General features: G+C 33.0%; 1 protein-coding gene and 1 long non-coding RNA gene across 3 annotated transcripts; one reads left to right on the top strand and one right to left on the bottom strand.

Annotated features, from left to right (window-relative positions):
* Nucleotides 1–7,693: 7,693 nt before the first annotated feature.
* LOC140052712 (uncharacterized) lies at nucleotides 7,694–9,570 on the bottom strand. The gene is made up of 3 exons (XR_011845657.1): nucleotides 9,427–9,570; nucleotides 8,552–8,611; nucleotides 7,694–7,854 (listed from the first exon to the last, which is right to left on the bottom strand). It is a non-coding gene; the product is annotated as an uncharacterized lncRNA (long non-coding RNA).
* Nucleotides 9,571–12,545: 2,975 nt separating this feature from the next.
* LOC140052616 (small glutamine-rich tetratricopeptide repeat-containing protein beta-like) lies at nucleotides 12,546–26,888 on the top strand. 2 transcript variants are annotated; one of them, XM_072098262.1, is made up of 11 exons: nucleotides 12,546–12,579; nucleotides 14,645–14,756; nucleotides 19,416–19,537; nucleotides 20,313–20,403; nucleotides 21,050–21,254; nucleotides 22,115–22,253; nucleotides 22,779–22,865; nucleotides 23,247–23,284; nucleotides 23,862–24,023; nucleotides 24,391–24,518; nucleotides 25,339–26,888. In XM_072098262.1, exons 2-11 carry the CDS (start codon nucleotides 14,657–14,659, stop codon nucleotides 25,344–25,346), a joined length of 1,080 nt encoding a protein of 359 aa, XP_071954363.1. In that variant the 5' UTR covers nucleotides 12,546–12,579; nucleotides 14,645–14,656; the 3' UTR covers nucleotides 25,347–26,888. The 2 variants fall into 2 exon arrangements, with proteins under 2 accessions (XP_071954363.1, XP_071954364.1); XM_072098263.1 differs by lacking the exon at nucleotides 12,546–12,579 and adding an exon at nucleotides 12,752–12,886.
* Nucleotides 26,889–27,298: the final 410 nt, after the last annotated feature.

Raw genomic sequence — 27,298 nt, 5'->3', positions numbered from 1 at the left:
AAAAACTGGGATTTAAAAACTAAATTGTCTGTCAGAAAAGTGCGTTTGTTTTTTTTATTTAATCGTGTATTATTATGTTTAATGTTATTATGTGGAATCATCTTAGTTCGTTTGTTTTCCTACGGAATTAAATAATTTACTGACACTGCAAAATGGCATATCAAAGTTTAATACGTTATACATCTTTAATTTTACTAAAATAAGATGAGTTCGTCTTAATTTTTAACTCTGACATCTGTACACATTATGAAAAATAGTCGACATTTTAAAATAAGAGGCCCAAGACAATTGTCATCATCACTACTGGATTAATGTCATTCACGTCATTCATTATCAAAAGTTTAACTAAACTAATACACACCCCCCCCCCCCCCCCTTGAAGTGACAGTTACAGCTCCTCTTTGCTTCAAACCATTACAATTTGTTTGCTAAGGTTCGGTAGCAACTGTCTTAAAAGGAAGTTAAAATGGAGGACACAATTGGAGTGGATGATGATGTGCCTCGACGGTAACAATTGTCAGTGCTGAGTATACGGGGCAAGTATAACAATCTTCATTTTGCGCTTATTATATAAAATTAAAATATATAAGTCAATCATACTATTTTTATTTATAACAATCGTAATGAATACTACTACATATTAATATGGCATTTTACACTAGACGATAACGATCGACGATAAATAGGATATATTAACAAGTGGGGTATGGGCATGACAAAGGTGACTCCGATTACAGTTTTAAAAAGTTATTTTTTTTTTTTAAAGAAAAAAAACCCTTGGAATTTTTCCGACAATTTTGGGTCCAGAGTGAAGGCTAACTGCCCTTCTCTGAGAAAAGGCATTATCTCTTTTACTAAATTGGTTTTTTGGCTTTTAGTGGTGTAATCTATCACCAGCTAGCTATGATATGAAATATCTGCATCTGCAATTAAATACAGTACCCTGGGTAAATGCTGAATGACAAAGAACGATTATCCAATCAGATCATTACTTTATGAATACGGTAGCTAATTAAAAAAGATACACAATTGACGTAAGGAATTCTGTTAAAATTGTTCTAATAATAATACCTTATTTTACCGTATTTTTAATCAATTATATAAACATATAGGGCTACATGATGCATTTATAGCTAATTTAAACGTTTAAATAATTTAAAACCACAATTGGATATAATTCACATTTACATTATAATAATATACTAGGTTCATAAACGCTGATAAAATTTATTTATTCAATATATCGTAATCGTAGCACAAGGCTGAATTAAAACAATATTAACATGATAATGTACACATCAAAAGGACAAAAAATTCTAAAAAATTAACAAATATAAAAATATAAAGGTACAAAATTTGAAAATCGAATTGAAAATTGAAAATAGACAAAAAGTAGCACACAAGCACGCGAGGAGAAATTGCACATGACGCCCAATAAAACAAGAATCATTTGTCATTAAGGAGTTTAGCGAGAAACGGAGGCCTATAGCATTTTTGACATACTCTTTCGGTTCGAGCACGGGGAATGAGAAATTCGTTGGATTTTCTAAGGAGCATACTGTGAGAGAGAATTAATAGGAAACCACTCTTTGAAGGAATTGGAACGACGCATGGATGTGCAAATTCTTTACATAATTTAATTCTTCTCGTATCAAGCGTCTAAAGATTAGTACTTTTAAGTGCGTTAAGATATGTGTCGTACTTAGGTCCCAATATAATCCGAAACGCCCTTTTTTAAATTCGCTCAATCATGAGAGACTGTTTTAAAGTAATAAAACCATGCCACGCTGGTGAGGCATACTCGACAATAGGACGAACGTACTCCACATAAACGGACACCAAATCGGAAGCAGAAACTCCAAAACGCTTGAGACGATTAAGCATATATAATCTACGGGTGGTACTATTAGAAATCATATTGCTAACAAGAGTATCTCATCTTAAATTTGCTTAGGGATACCGAGATATTTTATTTCATGCACAAAATCCAGCAATTTACCACCTATAACTAAGACTCTATTTTGACACCCCAAATCAGAGTGCATGACATATTTGGTAATACTTGTAGTGTACTTCTACAAAATGCACCATCAACTACCTGTAAATCACTGAACTGAAACGCGCGTTTTGCACACCACTCAAAAACAGCCTTTTCTCAGAGGAGGGCAGTAATAATAGGTATGACAATTCCTACATAAGCAACCGAATCATTATTCTTATTGCTGTCTGTGAACCCTGAATGGAGAACACATTGCCTAATTGGGCCTACCGCATTCCTTGAAATCTGTACCTGATTTTTACGAACAAATAATAATATTGTAAAACGGCGGTATACCATTTCCAGAATTTCTCTACTTGTGAAGCGAACTTCTATTTTTTTAGGTATCAAGTCAGACCAATCGTGGTGTCTTTTTATAGAGCTTGTTTGGGGAACTACGCAGATGTTTAGCATGTTTTATTTTGTTTGCAATCTGAATGTTGCATAATTAAATTGTTGTTATTATTATTATACCGGTAATTATCAGTTTGATGTTTTATTTGCTACTCGTAAAGATAATTGTCATTCAAGTATAAAACGAGCTTCTTTTTTGGGGGAGCTACACAGATGTTTCACCATTTTTGTTTTTGGTGTTTTAAAAAAAAATCTAAATGTTGCATTATATTGAAATTATTATTTTTATTTGTATTTACGATTTAGGCCTATTTGCTAATCAAAATTATACAAATTTTTAAATTAAATGTTGGTAGGTTGAACAGCGGTTGAATAACTATAGCAGAAAATAATATATTTGATTATTTAAACACATGGAGAACTCACAGATGTGTTTGCAATTTGAATGTTTTTCTGCATTTATTATATATAACTTTAAAAAAAAAATGTGTTTAATTTGTTGTTTTTTTATTATTTGCTTATCGACATGATCAAACTCTTGATATACTGTTGGTTGGTTGAACTTTGAAAAGCATTCTAACAGCAGTTGAACAGAACAGTCACTCAATATAGAGGAACTCAAATATGTTTAGGAATTTGTTTAATTGTGATCCAAATTTTGCATACTAAATTGAAATTATTTGTATAAAGTTTCAGTTATAAATAGTATGAATGTTAATGTTGCTGTTACCGTTTTGTGTCAGTGAATTATTTAACTCTGGAAGCTGATCATGTATGGTTGGAAATGCATTTCGTCATTAGTTTGATTAGAAGTTAGTTAATTTGAATGTCTGAATTTCTATCAATTTAATTAACTTCATTAACTCGTAGGCATGATTCAGAAATATATTTTTTTTCAGTATCTTGTGATAACAAGGCCATATACATGGCTGCAGTCGGGTGCTCAAATTTGAGTTAGTGTTTACCAACCGACCAACCGACCGACCATCCATCCGACCAACATAGTGAGCTGTAAACATTTTGACTAGCTAATTATCTTACAAAGAAAGAAAAAGTATCTGCAGTTCGTCGATGTGTTTGGCTTATCTAAACATAAACATGTATTTTGTAACCAGTTTTTCCACACATTTAGCCATAGGCCTATGTTTAGGTTCTAAATACATTGATAAACATGTAGTCTGTATCCAACTCAACACATCAGTGACGTGTTGATTGTTAAACATGTGGAACAATATAAAGACACATTCAGGTTTCAAACGTGTGGAGCTTATTATGTGTGGAGTTTTTTTTTCGCCAGGGTAAAATCGTATGCACGCAACGCTAAACACATACCTAAACATGTTACTGAAAAAAATAGTGACATGTTGACTGCTAAACGAGTGGAGGAAAACAACATGTAGCTATAAACACGTTTAGGTTTTAAGCACGCTAAACATTTAACTACGTGTTTAAAAGATAAAGATGTGGGAAAAGTGTATACAAAATACGTGTTTAAGATCTAAACACTTTTTTACAGTGAAGTGAGGCAGCGGAATAGGCTACAAAATAGTTTTATATTGGAGAGGATTGCCTTAAAGTCTTCGTTGCTACAGCTCATTATGTCGGTCGGTTGGTCAGTCGGTTGGTCGGTAAACACTAACTTGAGCAGAGCACTCGACTGCAGCCATCTATATGCCCTTGTTTTGTTTACAGAGCGTCGTTTGTTTTTGTTTTTCCAGCAAAGGTATGATACGCCATGGGTGGCAAATGTTTTACTCTTTACGAATATTAAACTGAATTACCGTATATAATCTACTAAGGAGGATCAAGTCTAAAGCAACCAGATATTTTGTCAGGTCAGATGCCTATAGTAAGTTTAAAATCTGTTGTACTGGCTAAGAAGTCACCTTTATAAGCCTATTCAGGTTTGAGGGTACTGTAGGATCGTCATTCATTCATTCGATTAAAATTGCGTTTTCCCCAAAAACCTTCAGGTTCACCCAAAACACAAAAACAATCTATCCGTTTTTCATTCCGAAAGGAGGTGGTGAAGAAGCCATTGACTGAATAAATTATGTGAAATATTTCAACATAAAGCTTAGTTTTGAGAGGCAATGCAAAGGACCAAATTCAACGCAATTATAGACAAATAAAAAGCGACAGTTCGGATGATCCATCACTTTGTGATTGGTCAAATCACTTACGTTTCGCTGACGTCATTGCTTTGCGTCTCCAGTGGGAACCAAGCAGTAAGCCAGTTTTGGCTCATTAGTGACTTATCCGCTTTGTATTGTGGAAGCTCACATTAAATAGTTGATAGAAACATGGCGTGTCGTTCCATGTTGTTACTGAACTTTGCATGTTTCATAGATGACCATGTTCCGTTATGATTACCATTGTCTAGCTGGTTTATACCCCAGTTTGTGTAAGTCACGAACTGATTGTTATCGCTTTATCGCCATATCGCTTCCAGAGCTGCATATCAGTCAAACCAAGCCAGATGGAATATTATAGTTAGTTACTGACATACCACTTGTAGCTGAATTCCGTAGTGCAATAAACTGGTTTTCGAAATCAGTTTGGATTGATACCAAATGTCTCATGGCAGCCCTTTAATTACGCTGCTGCTTCAGCCAGGTACGCCCCAAGAAGACTACTCATTCAGAAGCTAAAGCAAGCGGCAGTTATAGTTCTAGAGGCCGACGTTTTTGGTACTTTGTAAACTAGGACGGGTCATGCTAAAATTACAAACCCCAAAGCACGTCTGGGAGAAGAGAGTCTATGAAAAAAATTGCTGATAATACAGTATTACAGATGCATGTAGACAGTAATCTATAAAATCTTGTTTAATAAATAATGACTTTGTTTTTGCTGTCAACATAGGCCAGTATTATAGTAATTCACTGTCAAATAATCAAAACATTATTTCTGGTATTTACAATGAGTCCCATTTGACTGTCAATTATAGACCGATATATGTAATTCGCTGTCAGATAATCATTAAATTATTATCAAAACAGTCTATATACAGTAGGCCTAATAGTAAAGTTTTTGGTTGTAATACAGTAGGATACAATTTGTTGACACTTGAAGCATCTAGGCTTGATGAAGTGACCCCCAACAATGAGTCTGTTTAGTATAATAAAGTAATATTATTTAGACATAATTATTTAAATTATTTAATAAGCACATCATCTTTTACAGATTCAGTATTTTTTATTTTTCAATTTCAATTGCACAATTATGACATATCAAAGTATGAATTCTTGTAGTATTTTACTTCAAATACAAAAGTTATTCACTTTTATAACAAAAAAACCCCAATTTATTCATGTATACAAACAGAAAAGAAACGTTTAATTATATAATTACTTTAAATTACATTTTTTTTAGGTAAATAATTTTTTTTCGATCTCTTTTTGGTTAAAGTGAATAACTATTATGTGACATTAAAATGACACATTCAAAAGCAAATTTGAAAAAACCTCAATTTTTTGGGACTCAAAATATCTTTAAACTATTTCTTGTTTTTGTTACTTATCCCCCATATCATAAAAGTGATAATGTGTATTGCGTAATAGTGTAGGCTGGTATGTCGTTTATATGAATGTCGTGTATATTTTTTGTTAAAAGCAAACTTTGACTTTTTTTCATATCTTGATAATATTAGGAATGAAAAAAATTATGTTGCCATTTTTTCAAAAGACATTTAAAGGACCAAATTCAAGATGGCCGCCAACATTCAAATAACCCTATTAAAAATCAGAATATCACCAATAATATAAATTATGAATGTGGAACAAGTCCGTTTTGATGGTATTACTGTACCCATTATACAATCCTAACTATGTAAAGCGATAATCTGTCGGCCATCTTGGATTTCAAAATGGCCGCCACTAAAAATTAAATTCTTTAAATAATTTTTTTTTAAATATATGTGCATAAATTGTTGTTTGTACACAATGTTCTAAAATTGTCACTTCTCACAGGATTGTAAATTGTAAATATAAGGCTAAAGTTGTCAATGTCCTCTATATAACAGATATATAATACCCCACTATGACTATTAAATTAAATAATCGTTCAACGTTGGAGTTGCAAAAGTATGGAACAACTTAACAATTTTTATCAAATATTCAACAACAATTACGTCTAACTAGAGGGTTAGACCTCTAGTTTGCTCGCTCTCCTCTAGGAAGTGTAAACGAAGGTTCTCGGAATGATAATGACTCGGGTAAAAAGAGCGGGGTTGGTGAAATCTGTCCATAATAGGTTACTTTTCTGTCCATAATAGGTTACTTTCTGTCCATAATAGGGACTAGAGGGCGCTGTTGTTTGTCCATAATAGGTGACTTTCATAATTGGCTGTCCAAAATAGGTGACTTTTTGTCCACAATAGGCGAGTTTATTGGAGTAGTGCGCCATCCATTGTGTTGTCCAATAGGTGATTTTGTTGGCGTACTCGTACGTACGTAGTTTATTTCGCGAGTAGAAGTAATACTAATTTGCTTTCTGTTCAGACTTCGAGGCTACCTAGGAGGCCTAATTAGTATAAATTAATATTTAAGTCTTTCTAGCCTAGGCCTAGGCTAGTCCTGTTAGTTAGGCTACCTCTATAGGCCTACTAGTACTACTAGCCTAAGTCTAGTCCATTTGTTATTGTCCACTAATAATAATGAAATGTGAAATTTATTCAGCAACAAATAACTTAATTTGAACTTCATTTTAGGTTTGATAGTACGGACAGACATTACGCAACTTACCATACTATTGCAAGTTTAAATAAATCACCAAACCCACACGTTCTTTTACAAAATAAAAAATACCCCATATACTCTAATAATAATATTAATAATAAAGTTTTATTTTTTTAAGATAATGAAAATGTAAACTGTTATTTTTAATGCATTGGTGTTTCAATGTAATTGTTGTATTTTTTTTTCTTTGGACTTTATTTTGTTTTGTTAATAATAAAAATCAACTTTATCAATTTAATATTGAAAAAGACATCACAGTTCAGCACTTCATTTCGTCATTTTAGGTCCTCCCCTATTTCAAAATTCTGGATCCACATAGCTCAATGACAAACCATCCCAGTCTAAAGTGGATCAACAGCAGCACATCTCATCCATTTATTATATTGTTTAATTAAATGAATACATTTTAATGTTTAATAATAATTAGAAATCAAGTTTACATACACGCAGTGTACAATCAACACCTTTGTTCTGTATTCAGAACAGTTTATTCAAAATCTAAATCACATTTAAAAAATACTGAATTATATTAATTTTAAAAGTGTAAAAACATGGTTAAACTACAATTTAAAAAATAGCAAGGATAAATAAAATACACCATAATTATTATGTTTATTACTATAATTATTGATCGATGATTATGATCAAAAATAATATGTTGAAGTGATGTACTTTTTCATTTCAGCAGCATACTGTATATGAGCAGAATATCAAACATCTGTATGCCTATAATAAAAAAAAGGAAGCATTTAAATACTATAATAATGTTTAAGTATTGTATAATGCAAGTAACTTCAATCTTAGTAATGCTGAGACAAATTTTCATGTTGTATGGTGGGACACAGTTATGTTTAAATATTTTATTGCATTTAAAAAAAGATATGTAGGATTGTTTTACTAAATTTAAGTTTATACCAGTTGTCAGTCAATTATTACCATACTCACTATATGAAAACTGATATTAAATGTTTTAAAGACAAATGCTTTATTGAATGAATGCTTTAATAATATAACATTCAATTAAATTTTGAAATATTTTCTGCATGAATTTGTTAGTGGATTTATCTATTCTTTGTACTGTGATTGTAATGTTTATAATGAATGGAAAAAAAATATCTACTTTTAATTTCTTAGCAATTCAAATGAATAGAACATTTCAAATCAGAATGTTAAAAAATTATTGTCAGTTTTTCTACTACGGTACTGATAAAATTCAGTTTGTCTCTCTGAAAATGTTTGACTAAATTGTATCCTTCTTTTCCGAAGATTACTTTTGCAAACAAATACTTTTTCTAAATAGGCTTCTTCTTGGGATTTTACAGTATCTTGGTCATATTGAAAAATGTCCTAAAAGATGTAGGCCTAGTGGGTTATATGTAAAGTATTTTTCTTCAATTGTAGGTTGGGCCTATCTGTTACTTACCCTAGTTAATGTCCATGCTACTGTACTATAACATTGATCAGAAGATACACTGTACACAATCTTTAATACATGCAAAAAATATGGGAAAAATTGAGATTTAAATAGATGACATAATTAATAACATACAGTAACAATAGCTCTGGCTCTACTATACTGCCAACCTACTAACTGTCTGGATAAGACTCATTCATTCAAAAAATAATTAAAAAAACTAAAATTTTAATAGGTCAATCTAGCAATCTAGATGTCTGTGATTTAAAGACAAACTACCAATAGGTCTAGTAGACTAGGCTAGTAGTAGCTGATTTCGGTCTTCAAAGTATATTAGTGTGCGGTGGTGGCAGTGGTATTAGTAAAAGACTGTGTGACTAGTCCGCCAGACCTGACCTGCAGTTAGGCAGTATAGTTACGAGTAGTCTGTAAAATATTCATATTAAAATAATAAAAAAACAGATAATGAGGATAGGCCTAGTTGTTTGTAGTAGGAAACCTATCTACCTAATATGAGCCCACGTCATTTGTATTCCTACTGTAGCAGGGAGGTACCCCCTGCTGTAAGCTAGTAGGCCTAGAAAAAAAAAGCTCACATTTCATTAGTGGACAATAACAAATGGACTCCAGCTATAGCCTAGGCCTAGGCTAGTAGTAGTAGTAGTAGTAGTAGGCCTGAGGTAGCCTAACTAAAACAGGACTAGCCTAGGCCTAGGCCTAGAGGCTATAGAGACTTAAATAATTATACTAATTAGGCCTCCTACTAGCTATGCCTAGGTAGCCTCGAAGTCTGAAGAGAAAGCAAATTAGTATTAAATAATAATACTATTACTTCTACTCGCGAAATAAACTACACGTACGTACGAGTACGCCAACAAAATCACCTATTATGGACAACACAATGGATGGCGCACTACTCCAATAAACTCGCCTATTGTGGACAAAAAGTCACCTATTTTGGACAGCCAATATGAAAGTCACCTATTATGGACAAACAACAGCGCCCTCTAGTCCCTATTATGGACAGAAAGTAACCTATTATGGACAGAAAAGTAACCTATTATGGACAGATTTCACCAACCCTATGGGTAAAAAGGTTTTACAAGGACGTTCTCCTTGTACGTTTTCTGTCGGTTACCATTATTGAAAATACTTGACATTCGAAAAACTAAACCTACTCTGTTTCACAGTGTCTTAGATGATTAATAACATTTTAAAGTATAGTGTTTATTGTTTTTATAGGGCGGAGGTGGGGAGGCAGAGTTCATTTGAGGGAGATGCTTATTCGAGGGATTTTTTAGTTTTAATAATATCGTAACCTTATAATCAAATAAAATCCTCTAATAGATATGAAAAGTGGTAAAAAATTATTACAAATGCTTGGTAAATTATAGTTAACAGTGTAATGAATTCTATTATAAATAGTATATACAATATTGTGTGTATAATTAATTAATGTGGATGGGCGTTTATTAGATAGTTGGGTAGGGGGGGGGGGGTGGGTGGGTGTAGGCGATTATTATTAAAAGTGATGTTTTATTGGGGAGGCGTTTATTCAAATAAATACCATCATAATACATTATTTAATTTAAACATCTTTTGAAACTAACTTCCGCGACAGTGTAGGCCGTTTCGGCCAAAGAAGGAAGATGTTTTAGACGGCTTGCAATATGGGCCCTAATAGCCTACAGTTATTCCTGCCAGCTTACTCAATAAAACTCGGCTATCGGGATTTTATTTTTTAACTACACTGTGCCTTCACACGCGCGGTCCGATCCGAAAATAAACAAAAAACTAAAATAGCTATAGCCACTAACGACCAACTTAACTGAAACCAGGTAGTTGCAAGGTGAACATGTGAACTCATCGTGAACCCGGAAATTACTTTGACCGCGTACAATTGAAATTGAGTTGAAATCTACCGATGAATCAGAAATTTTGTTTTAAAACTCTTTATAATATATTCCTAAGATAGAAATATGGAACAATATCGTAATAGTGAAAACTGTTTTACATTTTGCGGTACACCTGAGATAGTTCAGGTAGGTATCCAAGGCAGAAATTTGTTCCAAAGTTTTTCCATTGTGCTCGGCTATGTCAGAATTAACCATAATTTATATATAGATTCTAAATTACAGATCTCATTTCTTTTCATGAAACTGAAACTTGATCGGAGACAGGACCACAATATAAAACAAGTGCATTTATACCTTATTGTGAAATCCTGTATAAATATGGTAAATAATAAATGCGTTAATGCTATGTAATTCAATGTCTGAACCTTCAGGGCCATAGTCACCAGTATGGTTGGTAAGTTTTCAACCTGTCAACTTTTGGCAGAAGCTTGAAGGAAATACAGATACAGCTCTGCCTATAAATAACCTTGTAAATGAATGAACTCCTACTTCTCATCTTCTAAAATCTCAACCAATTTCATTAGATATGTACCCCCTACAGACAGACCAGCATTATACACTGGTTTGATGAGTGCACATGGTTGTGGTATAAAAACTCATGTACTAGGGAAAGACAAGAATGCCTGGTGATGACTCTTGCCCGAGATGAGTGGAGGTGGACAGAGATGACATCAAAAAGCAATTATTATGTCGACCCGGTGAACTACATGGCTTTTGGACATGTAGCATTGTGAAAATAGTTTTGAGGCAAGTGCTTTTGTGAACTTGTATTACCTATACAACCAGTGACACAAATATCTTAAATGGAAAACATATCTAAAGGACAAAAGCACACAAATTCTGCTTTCTTTCTACAACTTGCTTCTACAAATGCAGACAGTACAGAGAAAGTGAAGTAGCATTTTGTTTGAAAGAGGCTGATCATAAAGATATTAACTTGAATACAGAGAGTCAACGAAATCTAAATGATGTGGTTAAACTATATCCCTATATATGTATATCAGAGGACATGTATGTGTGGGACGTGCTGGATTTACATCAATTGATCAGGGTCATTGAGCGTGGTATCATTGGAATAACACAAATTAATGATTTCATCAGAGCTGGCAAAATCTAGTTAACATTTAAAGAGAGATGATATCCCGATTAATGAAGAATGCTGCAATTCGCACAAAGGTGTTTGTTGGCCATGGCATGATGAAATTGGACAGAAAATGTTTGAGGCATTGGTAAAAGTCTTGTAGAAGGAAAACTGTCTATATGGAATCCTAAGAAAAAGACGAATATTGGCAAAAAAATATATATGACGGTGAATACAGGTGACAAACTTATCAAAGTAAAAGAAGACTCCTATAGAGATTATTTGCCTGTGAAATGAGGTATTTCAGTTATTTTGCCAATATGTTTCTGAACAAGGTTGTTGGGAACGCAGATCAGTCTGTGGAAGTTCGATGGATACAGTAGTAGAGAACGAAGGAAGGTCAACTTACTGTATCGCATTCAAGATTAGAAATATTTCATTGAAGGACTTTGGCAGAGTTAGTTGTCATTTAACTGAAGAAGTTTATGAGATGTTTTAATATGAAGAAGTGTACTGTCAGTACTGTAGACCTCCTGATGGTCAACATTTTGTGTTAATCACCATGTTGTTGTCATAGGCCTATCATTTTATGTGATTTCAATCAACGTCATAACTTGCACATATTTTAATAAGAAATTTAATCAATTTTTAAAAAATGGCGGCCATTTTGAAATTCAAAATGTCAGAATACAAATGAATATAGGTTTATAATAATTCTTATGTAGCAGAGAACCCATATGAACTTAAAATATTATTCATAATGGGTGTTACTTTGTCCAATATGGTACATTTATTGGATATTTTACGTATTGGCGGCCATCTTGGATTTGACACCCTTAAGCTTTTTAAAAAAAATGGCAACATATTTTTTTCATTACTTTACATCCTAAAGACACTAAATCAGCTGGAATTTTGCTTTTAACAAAAAAATGACACGAAATTACATAGTGGCCTACACTATAAAGGGCCTTTCATAGATATGGTATTTTGATAATTGAGGGCGCCTGATTTTTACTGAAAACACATGAACAATCGGAAAGGTAGGTAGGCGGCCTAGGCTAGGCCCTACTACTAGCTACTTAAAAGGCTATTTTATTAATGGTTAATCATTGAATATAATCATTGGTTATTAATTAAAGTTTAAGTAATTTAAAGTTGTAGCAGAAAAAATAATTATGATTATTATTAGGCCTAGGCCCACCCCGTCAGTACGAACCACAGCACACTCATCAGACACAGCAGGAACACAAATATATAGGCCTATATAGCCTAGACCACCACACTACACACAGCAGCCTGGCTGGATGGTGGAAGGGTACTAGGGCCTAGTAGGCCTAGGTCTTATGTGTAAGGAAGTGGCTATCATCAGCACGGTTAACGTCATGCATTTAATTTATTATATTTTGACTGTTCATAAGTGTAAAGTTTTCTACCAGTAGTGCTGCTGGTCAAAAAGGATTTTAATTTTTTTAAACAGAATAATCAATAACACAGGGGCGGATCTAACATGTTAAAATGGGGTGGGGAGAGGTACCGGTAGCGGGAAGATTTGGCCCTGAGACTATTCGGCCCTGAAACGATTCGGCCCAGGACTATTCGGCCCTGAAACGATTTGGCATACTTAATCTTATCGGTTTTGATATGCATAAAATAAGCTTTTATTCCCAAACTTTATTTTCCGAGAGACTAAGTATGGGTTAGTACTACTAGGGATAAAGATTAGTCACGTGAACGATGTAAACAAGCTACGCCCTCTGTAGGCCGCTTGGCGAATGCACGAAAAAAACAAAGTTTTCGAAGTAATAAATTGAATATAAAATTACATTTTTTTAGTACTGAATTTATTTTATATATTATATTAACATTGTGAATATCAATAAAATACGGGTTGTTAAACACTTTTAAAAACTTAATAAATACCAACTAAAAATGAATATGAATTTGGTCTAAAGTGAGACGTTTCGGCCCTCAAAGTGCGATGTTTCGACCCAAAAGTGGGCCGAATCGTCTCGGGGCCGAATCGTCCCGGATTCGGCGTACCTTGCGAGGGAAGCGAGCAAACCTTGGCTGGGGGCCATCAAGGTACCCCGGTCGGGGTCCAGGAAATGGTTCCAGCGCATTGTAAATCATTTAAAACGATGTACAAACATCTTATACTGTCATTTTCCAATACTCTAAAGCCTGTTTTCCAGCAGTTAACAATGAGTTACGGGTCATTCTTCAGTAAGTGTCTAAAATCGTGTCCCCATACTTTGGTGGGATAGAGACTGAAAATTAATCAATAAAAGATAAAAATTCTTGACTTATATCATAATCAACATTTTTGTAAATATAATTAATTACATAAACCAAAGATAATAACATTGATATTGTTAATTTTTATAAAAATGTTTTAGGCAACCCCCTAAAACCTCATGTCCCGATCTTGCATAAAAATATTGTAAAAAGTTGGGTAATCATGATAAAAAGTTATATAGGCGCTGACTAGCTGTGGCCTCAGCACAATGTTGGTACCTTAGATTTTCATTTTCGTGAAAATGGTGCTGTTATTTCGTTTATAATGTTGTATCATCTTGTTAATTTTGTTCTTCGTAATCAATCGTTTTGAACAGCTTACCCTAGTTGCCCGGGCAACACCCTTAATTTCATACTAAATGTTCTTTCTGCCACTAAATTGAAATTTAATTTGTATAAAATATCCATATACGTTATAGAAGTCCAGGGCTGGAAGATAATATTTGTAAATTGGCAGACTACACCGTAAAATTTACACACTAGGGTCACCAATACCGCTCACAATGTATCAGTGCTCAGCACGCATTTTTTGTAGATATCTTCTGACCATGCAGTGCGCCATGAGAGGTACGGCCAAATCCCGTCAATTTGTCCATAATGATTGTGTTTTGCCGTCGGAGGTTTCTATAAATTAAGGCCAAAAAAATTGTGTACAGTATAGCCTGTTTATCTACATTTCCTTATGTCCTTATTATTAGGCTGACTTGGCTTTTATTTTGTTACTTATTTAGTAAAGCTGGAAATATACTCCTTTATGATTTATTAAATAGTGACCATATTTTAATAATGATCTAATGTTATATATTTCAGGCCTAGATTGAAATGTCGGATATAAGTAAACTAGTGTACGCCATTTTAGAGTTTTTAGATCAACAGATTCAGGGTGGAACACTTAACGAAGATGCAACAGAAAGTGTTGAAGGTAAGTAGCACCAGAGGCTAACCTTTAATTTATCATAAACATTCCTAATAAACATATGTTTCTTAAATACTATAAATGTATGCCATGGGTAATTGTTTTAGTGTTGTGTAGTGCAAGGCTACCTTTACTGCTATCTTTTAATATGCTCATAATCTTAATGTGTCAAGTCAAGAATTCTGATAGATTCAGATTTCTGATTTCTTAACTGGTTTGGTCTAAGGGTCCTCATACTTATTTGGATCAAGGAGAAATGCATATATTACCTGTTTTAATACTTTTTTTTTAAGATGGTGTAATACGGTAATAAGGCTAAAAATAATAGAAAACTCAGATCTCGGATATATCTGAGTTTTGCAGATCTAGAAAACCCTGATTTCAAGATCTGAGTTTTCTCGCCATTCTGCTATACGAAAACTCAGGCCTATTAAATGGATTTATCCATATTACAGTAGGGTCATTCCATCTCAGATCACCCAATGAGTTAAACCCTACTTCCTTAAATTTTGGTGAAATTTGGTATGGGAAATTTATGGTGATTAAGGTCAAAATATCAATTTTTTAAAAAATTAGCGGTATTCGAGATATCGCGATTCTAATTTTTTTTTCACGAAAAATACCGCAGTCAACACATTTCAAATAGCTGTATCTCAGGAAATACAGGTCCGATTTTGAAAACCAAGGTATTTTTGTAAAGGGGAGATTTTAAGGAATCTACATATAGTATTGTGAGTTTTTGTGTACTCTTTTGTTGGATGAAACTTCAGTGACAGTCATACTATTTTCTGAAAATTATTATTTTTTGGAATACAGTAGTAAATGGTTTTGAACGTATAACCTCATAGTAATAAATGTTAAAGATGTTTTGTCCCCTGAAAAAATAATTCTTAAAAAAAATTTGGTTGAATATTCCATTTGAATGCAACATAATAGTTATCCACTTTGACCAAAAATTAGATCGATGAAAAATGTTTATTTGTAAACATTGTAACCAGTAAACACTTCAAAAGAGATGTCTACATATTAAACAGGCCTATTTTATAAGCAACCTCGGAGGGGAGTATTTTTTAAGGCATGTAAAAGGAATTATTAAGACGAGAAAAACCTGCCTTACTTGTGTGGAGGGTAAGTTATGTTATGTCAATGTGGGATTTTACACTGTAGCGCGAACATGATTGTTAGCGTTCCTATGGTGAGCAATGCGGATAAACTTGAATTACTTCCTCTTGTTGGAAATACTCAACAAGGCCTAAACGACATAATAGCCTTTTCTCTCTCATCTCCATTTTATCATATTTTAGTACGAATCTGGTCACGACAGTCATTAAGACACAGTCCAGATCACGGTTACATTGCCTGTTTTGACATTTATTTTATAAATTGAAAATTATTATAAATTAATTATGCCTAAAAAGATATTTTTAATTGTTCGATCGACATTATACCCCCTGGTTACAATACAATACATTTTTTATGGAAGTGATTAACTTTATTCTACAAAATAACATATGAGGCCTGGCATCACAAAGCGGCAAAGAGTTGCAACCCGAACTTTAGAGATATTTAGCCTTGAAGTTCAGAATGTGAAAAATGGCCTAACCTACCCAATTTAACAACCTACCCCCCCACCCCCCTTTTTTGCTTATTAAAACAACCGAAATTGCTCTGAGAGCCAAAGCTTCCAGGGACCTTCGGCCCCTGAACCCCGACCGGGGGTCCTTGGTGGCTCCCTGTCCCCCAGCCTACAGTTGCTCGCTGCACTTGCAAAATAATTGGTGTCAAGAAAATCCCCCTCTGATGTATTCTGGCTATGGGCCTGATGTTAAGTTTTTTATTTCGGCCTAAGAAAATGTCATAATTTGTTTAATTGTCAAAATTATTTTAAAAAAATTTAATATGCAATTAATGATGACTTTTGTGCTCTTAATTTCATAATAAATCTTACATATGATACATACACTTCAAGAAAATGAAATGAAAAATAGGTGTTCCCGAGCATTCTGACGATCTACAGTATATTAATTTTTTAAATTTAGCATATTTTCACCATTTTGTTAACTTACACGTGCGTAGCCTGTCACTTTTGAAATGGTCCTATAACGCAATTTCGAGTTGAAAAGTGAATAAAATATGATGATATTATCGTTTCCTTTCGTAATATTTATTCAACCAAAAAACATATTATTTAACATAAATATTAAACATTTTAACATAACATTTCTACTTACTTTTTTTTTTGGCTGGGATCTGGTTTAGAAGTATTAAACTTGTCTCAATCAGACCCCTAACAAAACAAATATTAGAAATAGTTTAATAAGGAAAAAGGTATACGCCTTATTTAGACTTCAAATTATATAAGTAATTATGAAAATAAATATATGTAAATGACAGTTATATTTTTACTCATGGTAATTAGACAAATAGAAATACTTTATACATTTCTTAAAAATTATTAAAGTTTTACAGTCAGTAAGTTTATCATCTAAATCATTCCACAGAGTTGGTCCTGAGAAGGTTATACAATATTTAGATTTGGTTAATCTAACAAGTGGTACAAGTATCTTACGTGGATTTCTAAAATTATATTTGCTTATAACAGTAAATTTAGAAAACAATTCAAGAATAGGTCTAAGTAGTGAGCCCTTTATGAATTTAAACATAAAAATAGAGATTTGAATGTTATGGATATCAGTAATTTTAAGAATATTTGATTTCTTAATCAATGGTTCAGAATGAGAATCAAATGGAGCTAAATGCATAATTCTAAATTACACGTTTTTGCAACTTTAATAGTTTATCAAGATGAGATGGGTAAATCAGCTGCCCAAATAAGGTTACAGTATTGTAAATGGGAGAGTACAAGTGTGTTATAAAGTTGTATTAAAATATTGTGAGGGAAAAAATGTTTAAGCTTATTTATTACACCAATATTCTTATTTGCTATATAATGTTGATGACCTGTCCAGTTTAGATGTTATTTATCAAAACACCCAGAAATAATACTTCACTTTTCGAGTGATTTTAACACCATTTAGTAAAATATTATGATTATTATTGAATTTTATTCTTTTTTTATGAGAATGAAAGACAATACAATTTGTTTTTGTTAAGTTAATCAGCAATTTGTTTGCAATAAACCAGGTGCTCATTTTTTGTAATTCATTATTAAATACATTAAATAAGGTATCTATATTATCATGTTGGAAATAAACTATTGTGTCATCTGCAAATAAGATCACACGTAAATTGTCAGTTACTTGAGATAGGTCGTTTATGTAAATTAAAAATAACAAGGGGCCCAAAACAGAACCCTGTGGCACTCCACATGTAACCTGACTTGCAGATGACATACAATTATTGATTTGTACAAATTGTTTGCGGTCATTAAGATAATTCCTGAACCATTCAAGTGCAATACCTCAAATACCATAATATGAAAGCTTATCAAGTAATATTGAATGATTTACTACATCAAACGCTTTAGATAGGTCGAGAAATGTACTTAACAAAAGTTTATTGTTTTCGAATGCTTCATTTATAGAACTTACTAATTCTAGAATAGCATGACAAGTTGAATGATTTGACCTAAATCCATATTGGCTATGAGTTAACAAGTTATATTTATTAAGGTAATTATACAGTCTAGAATGCATCATTTTTTCAATAATTTTTGAAATTACAGGAAGAATGGAAATAGGTCTATAATTAGTGATAGATTCAGGGTTTCCCTTTTTAAAGACTGGGATAACTTTTGCGATTTGCGAGTAGGTACAATACCTGTAGAGAATGAAGTATTTATAGCATATGTTAAATGACTTAAAATAAAAGGATATACTTGTTTAAGAACAGAGTTAGATTATCATAACCAGATTCTTTTTTAGACTCAAGTCCTTTTATTATATCAGACACTTCAAGTTCAGTAGCAGGTGTTAAAAAGAATGAGTTTGATGATGGTGAGGGTAAATATGTATGAGATATTATTAAAGAAAGGATGTAAAACAGAACATATGAACATGAACTGCAACATATAAAAAAATTGGAGGGGTTTTCTTTTTTATTTAATGTAATTGCCATTTGAAGTTGACATACCCATTCTTGTTGTATACACAGGGGTCAATTTGGGGTCAATTTGGTGTACATTCCTTAAGAAATAGCTTGTAATACATCAAAACAGACATGTATTTCCAGAGGTATAACTATTTGAAATGTGGTGGCCATGCTGTTTTATGCAAAAAATCGAAAAATTGAAATTGTGATATCTAGAAAACTGCTTGTCCAATAAGTTAAAATTTGTAATTTTGGCTTAAAATTACCCATACACCAAACCAAAATTGAAGGAGGTAAGGTTTAAAAATGCATTTTTTTTGGGTGAACTGAGATGGAATGACCCATTTATCATGGGTTAGGTTATTGAAATATTACAGTATTAAACATTTTCTTACTATTATTGTTACTGTTAGCAGGCTACGACTTAAATCATATAGAAAATACAGTACACATACCGTTAAAATTGAGATCTGAGTTTTCTAGATCTCAAAAACTCAGACTTTCTAGATTTGCTTCAAAACAAGGCTACCATCACATTAAAAAATACTTGTGTTTTGTGTGATTTAGCTAAACTTAAGGTTTAGACAACCTAATATGTTTTTGTTTTTCCTGAAGTATCAATGCAATGCCTTGAAAGTGCCTATGGAGTGAGTACAACGGATGATGCTATTCGTACACAACTTAGTACAGGAAGATCACTGTTAGATATATTTAATGCAGCTTCTGGAATTAGTGCTGTAAGTCATAGACCACAATAGGGATCTTTTGACACAACAGGACACTGAGCTCGCATTGCTGAGATAGGAACTAGTAACAGTCCTTTGATCTTATGTGTGGCTGCGACAAATACCAACAGTACTGTACTATGTGCATATTCTCCTCGGCACTTAGTGTCTGTTAAGAGGCTTGGAACTGATCGTGTCGCAGCCACAGATAAACCCTTTGATCTCCGGAGCTCAGTATCCTGTTGTTGCCTTGCTGATACAGTTCATATTATCATTTTGTATCGTGTTGTATTATGCATTTTCTTATGCATGATATCACAGTGACTTTTTTAGGGTCTTTGACAATTTACCATTTGGTCATTTGGAATGATATGATGGTATGATTGCACAAAGACATGTTTCAAGAGTTTATTAAAACTTTTTTTTTTATTGTTATTCCATGTATTTTCCCAGGATAACTGAGACCATAATACAGTACAAAAAACAAATACAATTACTGATGCATCCAATATGTACTAAAACAGACAGACTTGTTACCCCTACATTCTACAGTCAGTGACATAATGACTATGAGCGCTTACTGGCTAAATCCAGGGCCCCTAAACAGACATTAGATATGCCAGAAAAGGTTAAAAACTCTTGAGGCCTCAGCGTTGGAAAGCCACTTGGGGTTCCTAAACCAGGGGCCTCAGGTCCCTACGTTACGCCACTGTTTACAGTATCTATTAAGTTCAGTTATAGTGAGCCCAACTTGCATTATGACTTGCATGTAATGTTTATGTTATAGTCAGCAGCTGGAGAAGCAACACAACCTACTGATGTACCACTTGTAGTTTCAGATGAAGATAAAATAAAAGCTGAACAACTTAAAAGTGAAGGTATGAAAAATGGCTTATGGGATAGACTGTGAACATGAAATCAATAAATATTTTTATAGATAAATACTTCAGTATATTCTCATTCTATGTTTTTTTCATTTATGATATATTATTATGACATATTATAATGTTTGTACTACAGTGTACTAAACTAGTGTTCTTTTTAGACAGATATTTTTAATGTTTAATATATATTGTATGTGTTTTTAAGCATCAAGGAAAACCAATTTCATGTTTGCCTTGTTGTGTTCATGACAATAAAGATTTATCTTATCTTATCTTATCTTATATTTGTTTAAATAACTAACTAGTTTTGACGCAAATTCAAAATATAGCAAATATACCCTTCCCTTTGATTTTCTGTGCTTTATTGTCATTTAAACCATTACGTGTTGCTTGTTACAATCTTGTTTAACATACCTGTTTGTGCACACCTTCATGGTACAGTATTACACATGATTTAAAAAACAATTACATTGCACCCTCTACAGTACATTATACGAAGTAGATAAATTCACAGAATTACTTCAAACATGAGGGCCACAACTTACTGTTGCATTGTTCTCTGCATGGAATGTATTTGTTATCTATGGTGATTCGGGAAATTTTAACAAACAAATAATCATTCATTCATTTTCTTATTTAGGAAATGAATTTATGAAGAAGGAACAGTATGAAGATGCAGTGACCTGCTACAGCAAAGCACTTGATATTGATATAAACAATGCAGTTTATTATTGTAATAGAGCAGCTGCCTACCACAAGTTAAACAAACATCAACAAGCTGTAGATGATGGAAACAAAGCAATTACCTTAGATCCAACATATAGTAAAGCGTTTGGAAGATTAGGGTAAGCAAATTTTCACAGGTGATCTTCCTTCTGCATGAAAATGTGCAAACATCGCACCAGTCCATAAGAAGCTTAGCAAGACGAATCTATGCAACTATAGACCGATTGCACTGACATCTTCATTCTCAAAGGTGCTCGAGAGTATTGTCACTGACAAACTCTGTCTTCACCTGAACAAATTTGAACTAATGTTTGATGGCCAATATGGTTTTACTCCAGGAAAATCTTGTTCCTCAGTCTTGGCTGAGGCTACAATATCCTGGGTTAAGGCTTTAGATAATGGGGCACCACGGATTGATATCGTGGCTCTTGATTACAGTAGGGCATTCAATTCTAACTCAAAAAAAGCTTTCAAAAACGTATGGTGTAGGCGATTCACTCTTTCCCTTATCTGGTCGTAAGCAAAGAGTATTTTCAATGGTGTCCAATCTGATTGGTGTTTAGTTAAGTCAGGTGTCTCCCGGGGTTCAATCCTGGGCCATATTGTCTTGTTAGAGCAATTGCTAGCGGTTGTTCTACACCCGTTCTTATAAAATTATACCAGTGTCTAGTCCTCCCAAATATAAAGTACTGTTGCGAGGTGTGGGACCCTTTATATCGCAAATTTCAAATCCAGAGACAGGCTACCCGGTTGATCTTGCATCAACGTTATCAAGGACAGTCATATGAGGGGAGACTAGACACTCTTGATATTCCATCCACCGTAGCCATTAGAGATTGTTATACTGTTTTATTTTACCTTATCAAAGATCTATTTTTTACAATCTATTACATAATTATTTGGCTGTAAACTATTAGAACTATTATGTAATTCTTTTTTCTTTTAAGTCTACAACAATATATATTTTTATTTTTTGTAGATTAGCTTACAGTTGTATGAATAACCACCACAAAGCAAAGGAGTCTTTTTCAAAGGCATTGGAATTAGACCCAACAAACGAAGGCCACCGAGCAAACCTTAAGATTGCAGAGCAGAAAATTCAGGGTTCCAACATGGGGGTATGTTGTAAACAATTCACAAAATTGTGTATTTGTTGAATATTGTTCTCAAATGAATAATATACATTGTCTTAAAGGACAAATTTACCGAGAACCATAATTTAACAACGTTTTAGGGATATACATGATTCAGAACAATTAACGATATTGCCGCACACGCTCATCATACAGCAGCCGCCATAAATTGCTGTCACGTCACAAGTGCATGGCAAAATCTACTTTTTACTACCTCTTTCACTGTTGTTTAATATACAAGAGATAGGTACAGTTACTTAAATTGCTAATTTGACCTGTATTAGGCTTATATTTGCCAAAATATTTAGTCTGGTATTTTGAAGAAACACTTATCCAGATAGGCAAAAGAAACAATAAAAAAATGTATTATTAAAATAATATTTAATATTAAAAAGATTTATTTAAAATGTGTGTTTAATAGACATTTTCGCGCTTTGCCAGACTTGTTTTATTTGTTTGATGTTTTATTCAATACAACTATGGTTATATGTATTTTTTTGTCATCATCAGGGAATGCAGGGTGGTTTTGGTGTACAACCAAGCTTTGGTGGTATGGATATAGGATCTGTTTTAAATAACCCAATGTTAATGAATATGGTATGTAATTCCATCTACATTTATTGATAATATAGTGTACAGATGAAAGTTTGTCAGTTGAATGGAGAGAATATATTATTTGATTGATTCCACCTCATTAAATAGGATAGACATGCTTTCAACATATAAACATTTTCTCATTCAACGTATACATGATATTATATCTATATTTTATTATTATTATTATTATATTATTACACCTACTGTTCAAAATTAAATATTAGTTCAATAAACTTATCCTTTAATATTGAAGGCGGTTTACTTCCCTTTCATCTTTTTTCATTTCTTTTCATTTCATTTATTTATTCGACCAAAACACAGATACAGAACAGAAACAGAGCATTGGTTTTACTAAACGTTAACATTACCTTTATTTTTTAGGCATCACAAATGATGTCAAACCCACAGATGCAACAAATGTAAGATACGTTAAAAATAAATTCCTTATTAAATTCTTATTCTTATTATTGTATCATAATTTTTCATAAATATTTTAATTATGTTTACTTTGAACTGAACTTTGAAACAACTTTGTTCCGTTTTGATTACGATCATGCGGGAAATTACCTCACGAAAAATATTAAAGATAAAAAATAAGAATTCTTTTTAATTACTACTTATGCAAGTAAGTAGATTGATTGAAACAGATATGTCAAATAAGATAATTAAATACTGAATTAAAAAATCACCAAAACCATCGATGAAACCTCTTATTTATTTACTTATTTCATACGCATCCAACAGCGAGGACAAACCTGTCAATTACAGGATGGATTAACTGTTTAATAATTTATTGTGCTTATAAACAAAGTCTTATTGAGACCAGAGAGACATCTCCCTGTTGAGACTAAGAGAGTGGAGTTGAAAAAGTTGCGAGTTACAACCCTGGTACTAGGTCAGGATTGAACCCTGGACCTTGGGATGGGAAGGCAAGTACGTTAACCAACAAGTTACAGCTCCACTACATATTTATTTACATTTGTTCTCAATTTTTAGGATGCATGGAATATTAGGACAAGGAATGGGTGGTGGATCACTTGGTGCAGAACAAGTAAGTGAAAGTTCAACAACTCAAACAAGTACAGACCAAACCCAACCAACAGAAGAAGGCACAAACACTAACCAACAAGCTGCTGGTATATCCAATCTACTCAGGGCGTATGTACACAGCTGTTATTCAAATTTTATGTCTTAAAATCAACTCCCATAATCGACTTTCCTAGTACTGGAAACCAGAATTTCTCTTCTATCATCCAGTGCTAGACTCTGAGTCAAGAAATATATTTATAACACTATAGAATTAAGCTCTTTCTATGCCATCAAGCTTTATGTGACAAAAAATGTGATATGCCCATATGGACATAATGATGTCATATCACTACCATATTTGGGCATATCACACTTATCAAACAATGTTTATAGTGTAGACAGAGCTTTAGAATTTGTTTTCGCCTTTATATAATATATATGAATTGGATAACAAAATACTTTCATAATATAATGTAATCATTTTTCCACAATATAGAGGGCAGCAGTTAGCGCAACAAGTCCAGCAGCAAAACCCAGAATTAGTTGAACAGTTAAAACAACAATTCCAACAAATGCCAGGAGGAAATGAAGAAGAGCCTCCAAATGGAGGAGGTGGCACTGGTAGTAAGTGTAAACAGCTTATTTAATTAGAGGGAGGTCTGCTGCTTTCCTCTGTTCGATTGAGAATGTTTTATGATATTGCTGCTTATAGATTAAAGCATTATATTACTAAAGCCGATTTTCCACTAGACGAATTTGTTGGCATGAATCAACAGCATCAACTTATACACATGCATATTCATGTTCCAAATCCCTCTCTGCAACAAATTCTAGTTCCTTGAGTTTTTCCGATTCAGCAAATATGATTTGTTTCTGTGAAGCGAAAAATTGCACAACCAATCAGAGCTCAGGAAATGTGCTATAACATGCGAATCAAAAAGCACAGTAAGCATGCGATAAACATGAAAGTGGCAGCTATTTGCTCTTGTAATTGAAAAGTAGCACAATTTTTTTCTCTGCAAAATGTTGGATTCACGTGAACAAATTATCCTAGTGGAAAATCGGCTTTAGAGCTGATGTTGCTTTTTCAATGCAGGACCAAGTCCATGGCCAAGACGTGAAATTTGTATTCCTTGACGTCTCAGGCAGAAATCATGAATAATGCATGAGATCTATTTCCTAAATAGCTGACCTACTTCCTATATACTAAACCTATAACCCTCTTAACTATTCTCTCTCAAATATTAAAAAAAAACAACATTTTGATGGGATTTGAAATCCAGGTCTTCAGCTCAACAACTTGAACCCGACGGTTCATTTTATCATTTAAGAAATATTTAGCCCACTCCCTGATTATTCATGATTTCTGCCTGAGACATTCAGGAATAAACGATACTGTAACATTTGATAATATATATTAGTTTTCATTATTTTTTTATTTCAGGTGTTTGAATGACTTCAATTTTAACTTTTGAGACAATCACAAAAGATGAAGGATGAATTGAACTAATCAATTATTATACAAGGTTGTAATATAGAGTTCAGTATTTTTTACGTACAACTCTTCAAAATTACAATTTTATTTTTAAGGTTAATTTTAAATATATTTTTATTTTACTAATACTTTTTTATAATGAATTAAAATTGGCACAAGTTGCACTAAATATTTTCTGGAATAATTTATGTAGAATGTTGTTAATTCAAAAGGGCATTGATTTATTGGTCTAAGTTTTTGTTTTATTTATTCATTGTGACGCTTAAAGCAAAGATAATAACATTAGGGCTGTGTTCAGACTTTAAACTCACTTACATGTGTAACCTAAATTACTCTTGGGAATAACCAGTCGAACTACAAACAATTTACTTTTGTAAACTGAAAAAATTTACTCAGCAAATTCACATTTTGTGCATCTTTTTACACTCGTAAAGTCAAATTGCCCCTTATCTTGTAGTTAATCAGCTTACGATTTAAGGTGTAATTTAAAAATCCACCTCATGAGATGGGTTTTTGAAACAGCTGGTTTATCTTTTACACCACACAACGACCATTACATGTGTCTGAACAGGCTCTAGATAGACATTTTAAAACTGAAAAAAAATCGTATTAAATTGGATGTCACATAATGTTTGAATATTTCATGACTTGCAAATAAGCTGGTGCATTTTAAGATACAAAAATAGTAACCTAATCATCCAAAAATACCAAATAAATACTTAAAGGATATTTAATGAACACTCAGTTGAGGCTTGTGTCAATTTGTTTATGTTTCCAAGAGGACAACACACTCAAAACCATTGCTAACAATCTATTTCATACAGTATGTATAAGTATCAAGTATTTTCTGTTTGCATCTGGGTGATATCCAGCCCACCTCAGTAGCCTGGGTTTATATTATCAGCATGCTTTGTCATAAAAGCATTGCTAATTATTCTACCTACCTACTTAATAAACTAGTACTACATTTGTTCCTACAACATGTTGCTAGTACTGTATGTTTCAACACACTTGATGGTAACTTGTTTATTTTAAAAGTGTTACCACTACTATAATTATTTTAGTACCCATTGCATTTATTTAATGCCACAACCAAATTTTTAATTGATCTTCAATTTGTTACTGATAAATCTGCGAAACATGCATTCAATTTATAATAAGTCAGTAAATGGTCAAAGGAAAGTGAACATTCCATATAATGTCTTTCCAAAAAAATTATGATAACTAATCATTTTTTAACCAGCATTGAAAAAATGTCCAAAGCATGCTTGAATATAAATATTCAGAAGATATGAAGTTATAGTCAGTAAATTTTATAATGGCAGAATGCCAATATTAGTTTCATAATAACGTCAACAATGTTCAAGTTATCGGCCTGAATTGTTGTTGGGTATCTGTAGGCCTATCTTCAGTATTGGGCCGAAATATTAATTACATTTTGTCAAGTATTTCGCTCAGTTCTCACAATTTTTGTTCAATAAATTATTAACATACCACAATATTGATCTGTTATGTTTTTTATAAAGGTAGTTATCCGAAATAAATCGTTCTACCACCAGAACCATGGAGCGAGTGAGCCTCGAACTATTGCCGATGTTATGGCTACATATTACGGTTCCACTGTCTTAACCGCTCAGCCACTTACTACAATATGTATTAAATACACTCTACTGTACACCAACCCATTGTTATCTTAGCCAGAATGGCGACAGGTTATCATGGTCGGTTACATGTTTGTGTGTTTCTTTCTTTTCTATTTGTTAGCAGGATGAGTCAAAAAGTTATTGCCCGATTTTTATAATATGTTAAAGGATGGTTTCATAGCTGTATGGGAACATGTAATTAAATTTTCATATTCCTAGGCGGAGGATAATTGTGCTTCTAGTTAATATTGCAACTCACATCCACT

This window comes from Antedon mediterranea, chromosome 6, assembly GCF_964355755.1.
Source record: "Antedon mediterranea chromosome 6, ecAntMedi1.1, whole genome shotgun sequence".
In the NCBI taxonomy this organism is placed as follows: domain Eukaryota; kingdom Metazoa; phylum Echinodermata; class Crinoidea; order Comatulida; family Antedonidae; genus Antedon; species Antedon mediterranea.
This window is presented reverse-complemented; position numbering and strand designations above follow the sequence as displayed.